The following is a 13,570-nucleotide window of genomic DNA, read 5'->3' on the forward strand; positions in this document are numbered from 1 at the left end:
ACACACACACACACACACACACACACACACACACACACACACACACATGTGAACAAGGTAGGATAGGGCTCTAATTCTACAACTCAGAAGGATGATGCAGAACTGTGAGTTCAGGACCAATCCTAATGACTTATTGAGATCCTACCTCAAGACAAAAACTTAAAAGACTGCTATAGCTCATAAAGAACACTTGCCTCTAGTACATAGTACCCTGGGCTAGACTCCAGTATACCACCTGCCCCACCAAGCTAGAATTCATGGCCTCCTAATTTACAACATAAAAGGATATACTGATCCAGTTGTTAAAGAGCCTGAAACTGATGCCAAACTCTAAAATATTTAACTAAAACTTCAAAGAGCGAAAATAAAAGCAACATGAAAAGAACAAATTACCATCAAAACTACTAGTCTATGAAGATGAGTCAGACTAAAAGTGACAAAGGCATTAGGCCTTTCAATAATGAAAGCAGAGGGCTGGGAGGCAGCACAAAGGCTTGGTGCTTGGCCAGTGAGAGGTTGTGGTTTCAATTCCAGCAGCAGAAAGATAAAACAGATGACTAGACCTAGTGGTGCATACCTGTAATTCCAGTGCTGGGAGACAAAGACAGGAGGATTGTTGCAAAATGAAGGCCAGCCTGTGGGCAACACAGTCTGGGCAAGAGAGTAGACTGTCTTTAAAAACCAAACCAAAGCCTAGATGCAGAGCTGCCCACCCCCATCCTCCCAAAAAAACTCATAAAATAAAAGTAGATAGTGGCTTGGAAGGCTGATAATTAGTATTTAAGATTCAGAGGTATCCATTTCATATAACAAGTTTGGAACAAATTAACACGATACAAGCATACTACTGGGGAAAAAAAGATCTCTTTTTCTTAGCCTTTTTTTTTCTCCCCCCCAAGACAGGTTTGTAGCCCTGGCTGTCCTAGAACGCCATCTGTAGACCAGGCTGGCCTCAAGCTCACAGACATCCACCTGCTCTAGGCTTCTGAGTGCTGGGATTAAAGGCGGGCACCACCACTGCTTGGCTAATTTGAATTTTTTTAATTTTATGGGCATGGATGTTTTTCCTGCACGTTTATGTCTGTACCACCTGTGTTCCTGGTGCAGGAGTCAGATTCTCTGAGAATGGAGCTATGGGCAGTTTTAAGCCACCATGTGGGCTGGGTGTGGTGGCCATCCCAGCACTTAGAGGCAGGTGGATCTCAGCCCAGCCTGGTCTACATAATGAGTTCTAGGACAGGAAAGGGAGCACAGAGAGACCCTATATAAAAAATAACAACAATAAATCCATGTGGGCTCTAGGAATTGAACCCAGACCGTCTGGAAAAACAGCAGTGCTCTTAACTGCTGAGCCATCTCTCTAGAACCACCTCAGTATTTTCAACTGCATACAGTTAGTGACAGTAGTAACCAATGTTTTGCTTTCAAATTTCTTCTTTCCTCCCTACTGCCTCATAACATTCAAAGTCTCTTAAATTAGAAAAAAAAAAAAAAACAAAACAAAAAACCCAAAAAAACCAGAAACAAGTAATACTGTTACAACTTATATAGTAATTTCTCTGAAAACTTATTTTTGAGAAAGGAATGCATTATAGAGCTGGGTGGTGATGGCACACGCCTTTAATCCCAGCACTCGGGAGGCAGAGGCAGGCGGATTTCTGAGTTCGAGGCCAGCCTGGTCTACAGAGTGAGTTCCAGGACAGCCAGGGCTACACAGAGAAACCCTGTCTCAAGAAAAACAAAAGGAATGCATTATAGAATATAAAAGAATTTTCCCATGAGGCCCAGAGTTCCAGAAACTACATTTACAGAAAATTGAAGATAATAAAAGAAAGTAGAGCTTTCTGGTGTGGACAGAGTGCCACATAAATATTTAATGTTAATAACCACATTGTTTGTAGCAGAGATCTAATCTTGGAAAGCTTTAAAAGCTATCCTATAACCACATCATAATTTCTACACTAGCTTGATCTTATAGTATTAACATAATAATGTAAATTAATTTCATCCAAGGTAGAAGATTAATCTTATGATTATAGAAAATCTACTAACTTATAAAATCCTTTGAAAAAGAAATAGGAAAAATAAAGTAAGCTGTCCCTCCTATGTATATATTGTGTCTGCAGCAGATTTTACCTGACTTAGAAGAGAGGAAGGGAGGCTATAGCAAAACAAATGACATCTCTAACCTAAAAAGTCAAAATAACACATGCTCCAAATCTGAAACTTTTATTGGAGAACTTAATACTACAGTGAAAAATTCCATACTTTATGTGACTGATATAGGTAAAAAAAAAAAAAGATATTAAAAATAGCATATAAAATTATCTTTAGACTATGTACAATGTATATATGAAATATAAATGAACTTTAGAACTTAGACCTGTACACATTCCCACCCTGAGATTTCATTACATATATACAAATATTACAAAATACAAGACACTCATAGCTCAAGCATTTCAGAAGGGATACTCAAAACTATGTAACTTATAATATTACTGAAAGTAAATTCTAGAGCTAATGTTACTAACTGCACTCTCTTTTTGTTATCTTCCTGAGACTCAAAGACCACTTTTTTCACAGTATTACAAATTTTCTTTTAAATTTTAATTTTTTATGTGTCTGGGTATTTTGCCTACATGCATGTCTCAGTTTTTGTTCCTTTGGAACATTACAGATGGCTGAGAGCTACAAAATGAGTACTAGGAAATGAACCCAGGCCCTGTGCAAGAGCAGCTGATGCATCTAACTACTGAGCTGTCTCTCCAGACCCCACACCCCTCTTTTTCTAGGTAAGCTTTCCTAATATTTAATTCATAATGTTAAGTGCCACTCAAATATTAGCTTGCTTATTTGGTTTAGGAATCAAGTCTAAGCCCTTGTAGAGATTAGGCAAACACTATTCCTAAACTGTATCTCCACCAGTTTAGGAACATATACCTTTAAAAAGGTAGCCAAATTTACCTGGGTAGCCTGTTAAATTTGTGCCTGACAAGAGCACACTTTCCACCACACTTTTCACAGGAGTATTCAAGTTCTTCTGCCTATAAAAAGATAAGAGAGAAAAATAAGGATGAAGTTGAATTGGCTTAACCCACTAAGTACAAATAATCTTTAGTCTCACTAGTTCAGTGGAATGATAACTCTCAACCAGTTTAAATGCTGTGTCTTGAGCAACAGAATAACTAAATTAATACCTACTGTTTCAAATTGTTATTTATGATATCATGTCTTCTATTTTGAGAATTCTTAATTCCTTCTTTACCAAGGAAACATCTAAATTTACGACAGTAACTAGACTCTAATGAATTGGACCTCAATTTTTCCTTATGGATATACAAGAATTGCTCCCAAGAGTATATCCAGATTTTAACAGTTGGCTATAGCAGAGATAAGATCACCTTCAGGTTAGGTGGAGTTCCTAGTCTGTTACGTGTAACTCTACCCCTTTCTTACAATGGACCTCAACCTCCTGGTGACAGCCCACTAAGAACAACTGCTCTAAAACGATCAAAGTTTGGTGTGGATAATATTATTACCTAGAGAAAACTGAAACAAGAAATCCTTAAAAAGGGGGGATACAGAAACACAGGAAAATCTTCAGTGTATGATAATAACAGGAATAGTAGAGAGTGTGTAAAACAACAAAGAGACAGAGTAGTTATCTTTTGATGACACTAAACAGTCATCACTTAAAGAAGAGAAGTTTTACTAAGCTATAGGAAAAAAAACCCTGCCAATTTGCTATAACAAAACAAAGACGGGGCTGGAGAGATGGCTCAGTGGTTAAGAGCACTGACTGCACTTCCAGAGGTCCTGAGTTCAAATCCCAGCAACCACATGGTGGCTCACAACCATCTGTAATGAGATCTGATGCCCTCTTCTGGTGTGTCTGAAAACAGCTACAGTGTATTCATATATAATAAATAAATAAATCTTAAAAAAAAAACAAACAAACAAAACAAAGACCATCAATATAGATAAAGCAAATTCCCACCAGTTCTAAGCTGTCACACAATAAAGCCTGACTACACCCCAGAAAACACTTCCCCCAACCCCCACTTATCTACAGCTCTGAATAAACCTGATTCTTCCTTCTTGTTCCTACCAGGTCATACAAACTAAGAAAAAAGGTATCTTTTCATTCCTTAGCTCTCAACAACTAATACAATATCTCCAAGTTTAATCTGTGTTGCCAAGTTTTAGCAACGCCATTCAGATGCTTCGTATTGATACTTATTTAAGAACTTTAATCAAGTCTATCAAAAATTTATATAAAAGCATTTATAAACACTTTCTTTCATTAGTTTTTCCTGAAAATAGTTTAGTCAAAACTCTGCCCTGACAAAACCTCAACTTCAAACACAATTATTTATAAAATATAAAACTGAATTATATGAACATATCAAAGATATTACCCTAAAGAAAAGATCAAGAGAATCTTGAATTGAACGAGGGGGGAGTGGTTTTTTCCTCCGAGGAAGGTCAATGGAGAGATCATTAAACTGTTCTCTTTTGGGAATAGTTTCTCCACATCTGTAAGGATGAGAGGAGATTTAGTGTAGAATTGGACTATAGAAATACAAATATACTTGATATCTTCTTCCCCTGCAGAGTTTATGGGCCAACATACACAAGTAACATAATACGATCTTTGTAACTTTCTTTCACACAGATGCATATCTCTCTGATTTCTACTAAAATGTCTTCTGCTTCTATCTCTAGACCCAGATTTAAAGGGCTTGTAGGACTTGCCCATATACATATTATTTCCTGTAAAAAAAAAAAAAAATTAAGGGTAAGATTAGTAGTCTTGATTATATCAGCAAAATTTCTGTAGTCAGATTAAGTCTTATTATCCAGAAAAGTAACAGGTCATAGTCATTGTGGAGTTTATACACACTCAAGGACACACAAAGGCAAGGATCACCTTAGAACCCTGCCCATGAGAGAGGCACTCAGTAAGTACTTACTGAATGGAAAACATATTCTTATGACTCTGGTCTTTAATTGTGGCAGAAAGTTACCGTGGCTAAAAGTTGAATAATATTAGAAGTACCAAAAAGACAAATGAAGAACATTGAGCTAAAATTACCTCTAAAAAACTTGGTAGTATACTCCTTTAGTCCCAGCACTCAGGAGGCTGAGCCAGGCAGATTTCTGTGAGTTCGAGGTCAGCCTGGTCTCAAACTTAGTTCCAAGACAGCCAGGGTACACAGAAAAACTGTCTTGAAAAACAACAACACAAAGCCACAAAAAACAAGAAACAAAAAATTTTCTTCCAAGGGCTGAAAAATGGACCTAGTTGTCAGGTTTCGTTACCAGCATCCAATAGTGGCTTACAATCAATCATCCATAACTTTAGTTCTAAGGGAATGTGACACTCTCTTTTGACTCTGCCTAAATATACATGCAGGCAAAACATTCAGATATATAAAATGAAAACAATTTAAAAACAAAAGAACAAAAAGCTGTTTTGAGCCAAGTACAGTGGCTCACACCAGTAACTCCAGCATTTAAAAAGCTGAGTCAGGCTCTTAAATTTGAGTCAGGCTCTAAAAAGTTTGAGGCTAACCTGGGAGACATATCCCACCTTTAAAAAAAAAGAAAGAAAAAGAAAAGAAAGAAAAACTAGCTAGGTGTGGTGGTGCACACTTTAATCCCAATACTCAGGAGGCAGAGGCAGACAGATCTCTGTGAGTTTGAGGCCAGCCTGGTCTACAGATCTACTTCTAGGACACTCAAGGCTACACAAAGAACCCCTGTCTTAACCCCTGCCCCCAATAAACCAAAAAAGAAGAGGAGGAGGAAGAAGAGGAGAAAAGAAAACCCGAGGCCAGCCAGACCAACAGAGAGAGAGATTGTCTCAAAATAAAGAAATAAAAAGCAACCCACCAATCAATTAACCATTAACTATTCAGTCAAAACAAAAGTGTGCCACAGCTGGTTATGGTGGTGCAGTCCTTTAATCTTAGCACTTGGAAACAGAGGCAGGCAGATCTTGAGTTCAAGATCAGCCTGATCTACAAGGTGAGACACTGTCTTTCTCATAGGACAACAAAACCGAAAGTGTTCCAAAAATTATTTCAATTATCTTTGGTTCTTACCTCATCAAGAATTGTTATGGGAAGATAGACAAAGGAACCAGAAAGATTGGACAATGGGTAAAAGAGCTTGCTGCAAAAAAGCCCAATAACCAGGGCAGAAAGGATGGCTCAGCCACTAAGAGAACTGGCTGCTTCTTTTTCAGAGAACCTGGGTTCAATTTCCAGCATCCAAATGATAGCTCACAATGGTTTGTAACTCCAGTTCCGGGGATCTGGCATTCTCAGACCGAATACATTCAGGATAAACAGCAATGTACATAAAATAAAAATAAATAGAATATTAAAAAAAAAAAAAAAACAAACCCTACCAGGTGTGGTGAAATCTGAGTTATAGTCCAGCCTGAAAGGTGCAATAAATCCTATCAGACAGTACTTGGAGGCAGAGACAGGAAAATGACAAGTTCTAGACTAACTTGAGCTACACAGTTAAGACTTTGTTTCAAAATCCAAAGGCAAAAGAATGAAAGTTTTGGTAGAATTTATGGGTCTGTATTTTCCCCATGGGAAAGAAAGGAAAATAAGTTTTGACATGTGACAGGAAAATTTTACTCACTTGCCATAAAGGACTAAGGAGGGGGAAAAGTTTGCTTAGAGATTACATACGCTTTACAGATAATGGAGTGCTGAACCTCAAACTCCAAGTTTGTAATAACAGGGCAAGTGAACACTTTGGTAGCTGATGTATCTGGTGAATTTTCTTCTCCAAGTACAGGTTCTGTCTTCCAAGTTTTATTCAGTTTTTCCATATCCTCCTTCAGCTGATCTAAGCACTGACTTAAAAATTCATGAGCATCCTAAGAAAATGATAATATCTGTCATTAGCGCAAAGCATTTCTTGTCACAATAGCTTATTAAACTTTGACTTATACAACTGTGATTTATAAAACACCCAGAAGTTGAAAGGTACCTGAACAAGGCCAGTCTTATTCTGATAAGGACTTGAAATATGTATAACTTTTGAATAAATCTAAGTGAAGAGTGTTGGAAACCTAGCTCAGCAGAAGAGCAGTTGCCCAGCATGTTTGACCTCTAGGGTTCAAAACCTCTCAGCAACAACTCTCTCAATGACTGGGAGATGGAGGCAGGAGGACCTGCATTTCAGTTATTCTTGGTTATAAATGTATACATCTATCATGCTTAAAAGTGGCCTGGGTTGCATGAGATACTGTTTTAAAAAACCAACCAAAAAGAATAAAATACATAGAAGAATCATATTGAAAGTTACTGTAACTCCTTAGGTTTTACCATCCAAGGTGACCACATTACACTAATAACAATTTAAAAACTAAGTCAAAAGCTAATTTCAATTTTGTATATCTAAAATATTTAAAATAAAATACTCACATTTTGGACATAGCCAGAGAATCTCTCTGCAGTAGCTGAAATAGCATTTTTAACCTTCTTAAGTAGTTCTTTTTTGGTCTCTGAATTAGAAATATCTTTTTTAATAAGCAGGTTTGCAAAGCGTCTGATAAAAGACAAGATTAGCATATTTTAAAAACATTCAGTGGCATACTACCAACAACAACACATAAAAATGTAACTGCCCCAAAACCTATTATTAAAAAAAAAAAAATCAATGAAGTTATTCAGTAAATATATAACATTACCTGATAAGGGCATTGAGTGGAATTTTCTTCCATGGGATACTTTGTTTAAGCAAATCATTTGCAAATGACTGGAGTGAAAACAGAGATTGTAAGATAGCATTCATATAGCATGTATTTCCCAAATTGGAGAATCTGGAAAGGAAAGAGGTATTTGAAGTATGTTCAGTGTGCATAAAGGTTTCTCCATTTTGCATCAGAACTATCTGTAGGGCTTGTTAAACTACATACAATTGGACTGTTTCTGATTCAGTATGGAAAATGTGAGGTACAGGGAAACATGCATTTCTAACAAGTCATTAGCTGCTGCTACTGCTGACAAGGAGAAACTGCTTTAACAACTGTAGAGTATAACCTTACAACACAAACTTAAAATGAGGCGTTTTCTACTATTTTATGTTATTACTGCCTTCCCCCTTCAATTTATATTCTTTGTATAATAAAAAAGCATCTCTTTATTTATATGCAGTAAAATTTTATTTCCAATATCTCAATGACCTTTTTTGGTGCCTGTTTATGCAAAATTTAATATTACACAAATTTATCAATCTTCTATTGAATCTTGATATTGAACCAAATTTACACAGCTATTGCCTACACGTAAGTTATAGAGAAATTTCTGGTACCTGAAAGAGTTTAAAAATCTTGAATTTTATTTTTAATCACACATATGTGCATGTTTGTGTTTGGGTATGTGTACTTGAGGAGTGCAGATAGTAGTCTTTGGAGGCCACTGGATTCTCTGAAGCTGGAGTAACAGGTGGTTGGTTGTAAGAGGGCTGATGAGGGTGCTGGGATCTGAACTCAGGTTCTCTGAAAGAGCAGAAAATGCTCATAACGGTTGAGCTATCTCTTTAGCCTAGGCTTGAAAATTTTTACAACGGGTTCCTCTGATTCTATTAGAATTTATTCTTGTATACATTTAAAAATGAACATGTCTTTTTAAATTGTTATTTTAATATAATTATTTTAAAAGTGCTTTATTTCAACAATTAGGACTCTTCTATCTACTGATCTGCCTACATATATATCAATAGTTTATGAATAAGACATGATCTTTGTTTTTGTTTTTTTTTTTTTGGTTTTTCGAGACAGGGTTTCTCTGTGTAGCCCTGGCTGTCCTGGAACTCACTCTGTAGACCAGGCTGGCCTCGAACTCAGAAATCCACCTGCCTCTGCCTCCCAAGTGCTGGGATTAAAGGCGTGCGCCACCACCGCCCGGCAAGACATGATCTTTGATTTTTACTATAATTTAAATCCTTGACTCACTGCACCTTTTATAATATTTCTAAAAGATGATGGAGGTTCATTCCTTTGATCACAGCACTTGGGAGGGAAAGGGAGGTAAATCTTTGAGTCTGAGGCCAGCCTGGTTTACAGAGTGACTTCCATGACAGGCAAGGCTACATAGAAAACCCTGACTCATAAAAACCAAAAACATAAAACGAATAGCGCCCCCTCCCCAACACCAACCCAAAGACTTATTTGAGAATGGTTAATTTTAGTTCAAGTTTACTGACAATAAATCACTAGTTCACTTAAGTTCATGGATGCTTTTGAATCTTCATCAGCTGACATATTTAAATTAATATTTCTTACTTTTCCTTTTAATTAATTAATTTTTAGATGCATAATTGCATCATATCCCTTTATAGATGACCACGAGGTTGTCAGGAATTGAACTTTGGAAGAGCAACTAGCTCTCAACCCCTGAGCCATCTCTCTAGCCTTCATTTCCTGTTGTTTTGTAGGGAAGTAGCCTTCTTTCTTACATTCCAATTTTGTTTGTGGACAGGATTCTAAATCCTCTTTAGTTAATTTTGTAAAGTGAACTCTTGGATATAGGATCATGACAGTGGGAGAAAGAGGAGCAAGCATGTCTTGCTTTCTCCTTTCACTTTAGCACAAACCTTCTCTTGGTCCTTGGACTTTCTGGAAGTGATTTTTTTCTTTTTCACCCTCATGAATTAGTTTTCATATAATTTCTTAATCCTTTTGTCCCAACTCTGAGCATCCCAGGTTTAAGCAATGGAAACCAGGAGAGCTGTAGGAAATGGGTTTGCTTGTACACCTAGTTATGTATTAAACATTTGTCTCCTGGTAGATGAAGCAGAGGCTTCTTTCACCTGTTTCTTTGCACCTCTCTCCCCTTCTCCCTCTCTTCCTCTCTCCCTTCTTCCCTCCTCTTCCTCCTCTTCCCCCCCCCCCCTGTGTGTGTGTGTGTGTGCATGCGTGTGTGTACACGCATGCATATGTGCCTGTTTTGGAAGATTTGTGAAATAGAATTAGATAACCTCTATTATCCTCTAGCCTTCAAAAAGTTCTTTTCAGTTTCTTTTCTATTAGGAGTCTTGGGATAGGACCTAAAATGCTGCAATTCTTAACAGTTCTGAAAAGAGAAAGATTTATTTCTAGAGATAGGTATAGATATTATGCAGGAATGAAAGAAACACTGGAGGAGCCTGGTAACTCATGAGACTCTCAACAGAGTAGCACAGACCAGATCTATAAAGTACGTAAGAGGAAGTGACAGGAAAAAGAAACAAAGATCAATATAGAGAGAAAGAGAGAGAAGAAGGTCTAAAAATGGGATGGGTAAATCAATTAAAAGAATGTTGTTTAAACCGGTGGTGGTGGGTGATAGCACATATCTTTAATCCCAGCACCGGGGAGGCAGAGGTTGGTAGATCTCTATGAGTTCGAGGATAGCCTAGTCTACTGAGAACGTTCCAGGACAACCAGGGCTAAACAGAGAAACCCTGGGAAAACAAAAACAAAAACAAAACAAAACAGAATGATTTTTGGGTTTGGAGAGATGGTTCAGTGCTTAAGTACACTGGCTACTCTTCCACAGGGCTGCATCTAGTTCCCAGCCTTAGTTTTAATAATTCTGCCAAGAATGCATCCTAAAAAAAAACCAACCCATTAGCATTATAATAACACAAGTATCATGCTGCATACCTATAATTCTAGCGGCTTTTGGCAAGTACCTGGGTTTAATTTGAGCATCCACTATTATTGATTACTACCACTATGATCTCATTGAGAGATATATAAAAATGATGAAGGTAACTCAATAGTAGGCCAAAATGTTGGAGTTGGAGAACAGTCATTGTTTTCTTTAAGATAATATTAGAGAGATGACAGACAGAAACACACATTTTCAAGGACTGAAAACTGGAGACTAGATAATGAACTTATGGTTTATAGCCATGATAAATCTTTGATAAGTGACTTAATTTCTAAATATTTTACAACTATAATATGAATCCTTTCTTATATTGATAACCACAACAAATGGAGAATAACTCAACTAAATCACTTTACAAGAAAGAAAGTTTACCAACCCCTGCAACTGCTGTGGATGGGAGGAAAGGGGCACTCTAGGTTTGTTCCAGCCCGCGTAATCCTGGTTACACCTCAGTTTTTTAACAGATAGAGGAGTTGGCTGAGGAAGAAACCCCAGGCTTCTTTTGGCAGAAGGAGTCTGGCTTGAAACATTACACCTAAAAACAAAAAAAGGAAAAATGAAAAATTTCATACCACCCTTTCCCACTAGCAGAGTCAGAGGAATCAACGTCTAAGGAAAAAAATCTCAAACTTAAGGGAAATATTAATAGCAGTGGGCACTTATGAGAAAAATTCTAAGCTAGTAAGTTTGTACAGAAATCTTAAGACAAGAGCCTTGTACACATGCCTTATATTCATTTAGTAACTATCAATAAGGACAACAACAAAACAGAAAGCTGAGGATGTTTCCTTATAAATTACATGATCCAAGCCAATGGCTTGAGAAAAACTAGTTTCCCTTTGCAGTTCTCTTCCATGCATTTTGTGATATCACATCAGTTTACCTATAGTTTTGGACAAATTCAGGCAGTGTATCTTCACTACTTCATAGAATTTTCTTTTTATTTTTTTTAAGATTTATTATTTATGTATATGAGTACACTGTAGCTGTCTTCAGACACACCAGAAGAGGGCATCCAATCTCATTACAGATAGTAGTGAGCCACCATGTGGTTGCTGGGAATTGAACTCAGGACCTCTGGAAGAGCAGTCAGCGCTCTTAACCACTGAGCCGTTTCTCCAGCCCATCTTCACTACTTCAAATCACATCAGAGAAAATATTTAATTTTTTTTTTTTTTTAAAGATTTATTTATTTATTATATATGAATACACTGTAGCTGTCTTCAGACACACCAGAAGAGGGCATCAGATCTCATTACAGATGGTTGTGAGCCACCATGTGGTTGCTGGGATTTGAACTCAGGACCTCTGAAAGTGCAGTCAGTGCTCTTAACCACTGAGCCATCTCTCCAGCCCCCGAAAATATTTAATTTTTAAAAGAAAGATCTTAAAAGTTTATGCTTGGAGGCAGAAATATTAGGGGTATTTAAAATTCTCCTGTATATTTTGATTTATATTTTATACAAATTTTTACATTATATTAAATATTTATATTATATAAATTTTTATATATTTTCCAAAAAGGTTAAAGCAATTTTTATTTCCTTGAATGGTAAATTCCTGTCTCCTCACAGTTCTATTATTTATTATTACAAGTATTAATCTTTCCTAGTAGGCAGCACATGACTTTGTTGCTATTTTAACTTGCATTCTAAATGCCACTTGAAGTTGAACATCTTTTTTATAACTGTTTGTTTCTCTAAACGGTCTATATTATTAAGTTTTTTTTCCCCCAGGGTCTCACTATGCATCCCTGCCTGGCCTTTTTATGTAGACCAGGCTGGCCTTGAACTCACTGAAATTGGCCTGCCTCTGTAAACCCGGCACTTAGATTGTGGATGTGTACCATCATGCTGGACAAATGTAACATTCTCTGTCTATATTCCTGGATTATAATTTACTACAGTACTAACATCTAACTCCATTTCTCTTGCTGCAAATGTCGATCTGCTTTCTTTTTAAAATACTATTTTACTCGTGTGGGACTTTTTGTTTGGTTTTGTTGTTTTTAGGGATAGGCTTTCTTTGTGTAGTCCTTGTTGTTCTGAAACTTGCTTGTTAGACCAGGCTGACTTTGAACTGAGCCCCGCCTGCCTCTGCCTCGTGAGTGCTGGAATTTAAGGTGTTTGCCATCACACCTGGCTCCCATGTGGATCTTTAAAAAATGATATTTGTTTGGCATTTGTTGAGGCTTTCAACATGAGGAGTTTCAGTATTTTCATCTGAAATTATTTCTCTGATAATTTCCTTGACTTTACTCTTTTCTTCCAGAGTATTATTGTGACATAGAGAATTCCCAAACTAAGTCTGTTAGCTGCATTTACACTGACTGTTCTGCACTCTATGACACTGTCTTCCTACCAAATGGTTACTATTCTTCGCCCGGTCCTTTATTTTTGCAGAGGATTTTATATTACAGTTCCTAATTCAATTTTAAAAATAATACTTACATATTAAAGTTCTTAATTTATTTTTTAAAATAACATTTATGTGTCTATGAGTGGACACGTGTACAGCACTTGTCTGGGGGTGAGGGGTATCAAAAGACAATCTGCAGGAGTCAGTTCTCTTCTCACCAGGTAGGTCCTGGAAATCAATCTAGGTTGTAGGGCTTGGAAAAAAGTGTCCTTACCCATCAAGCCATCTTACTAGCCCTCATAATTCCTCACCCAACTCAAGGAACCAGATACCACTGTAGGCCTGGTGTGCATCCTTGCTCTCTACTCAAGGAGTATCAGGAAGAGAGCATTACTCATTTCAACCCCAGGAACTTTACAAGGATGTTCTTCCCTGGCTTAAACTTGGCTTTTCTAGAAACCATGTTCTGGAATACACACACACACACACACACACACACACACACACACACACACACACACACA

The 13,570-nt window shown here is 37.1% G+C and overlaps 1 protein-coding gene across 2 annotated transcripts in view; it reads right to left on the bottom strand.

Moving 5' to 3' along the window:
* Usp37 (ubiquitin specific peptidase 37) overlaps positions 1-13,570 on the bottom strand; it is a 60,005-nt gene that overhangs the window by 25,094 nt on the left and 21,341 nt on the right. For both annotated transcript variants that reach the window (XM_028760646.1, XM_028760645.1), the window contains exons 8-13: positions 11,065-11,223; positions 7,721-7,852; positions 7,455-7,578; positions 6,714-6,904; positions 4,422-4,539; positions 2,968-3,047 (exon numbers count right to left, since the gene is read on the bottom strand). In XM_028760646.1, coding sequence (XP_028616479.1) covers positions 2,968-3,047; positions 4,422-4,539; positions 6,714-6,904; positions 7,455-7,578; positions 7,721-7,852; positions 11,065-11,223 — 804 coding nt within the window. The remainder of the gene's footprint in view (positions 1-2,967; positions 3,048-4,421; positions 4,540-6,713; positions 6,905-7,454; positions 7,579-7,720; positions 7,853-11,064; positions 11,224-13,570) is intronic.

The sequence above is a fragment of the Grammomys surdaster genome, unplaced genomic scaffold, assembly GCF_004785775.1.
Source record: "Grammomys surdaster isolate TR1022 unplaced genomic scaffold, NIH_TR_1.0 126546, whole genome shotgun sequence".
NCBI lineage: Eukaryota > Metazoa > Chordata > Mammalia > Rodentia > Muridae > Grammomys > Grammomys surdaster.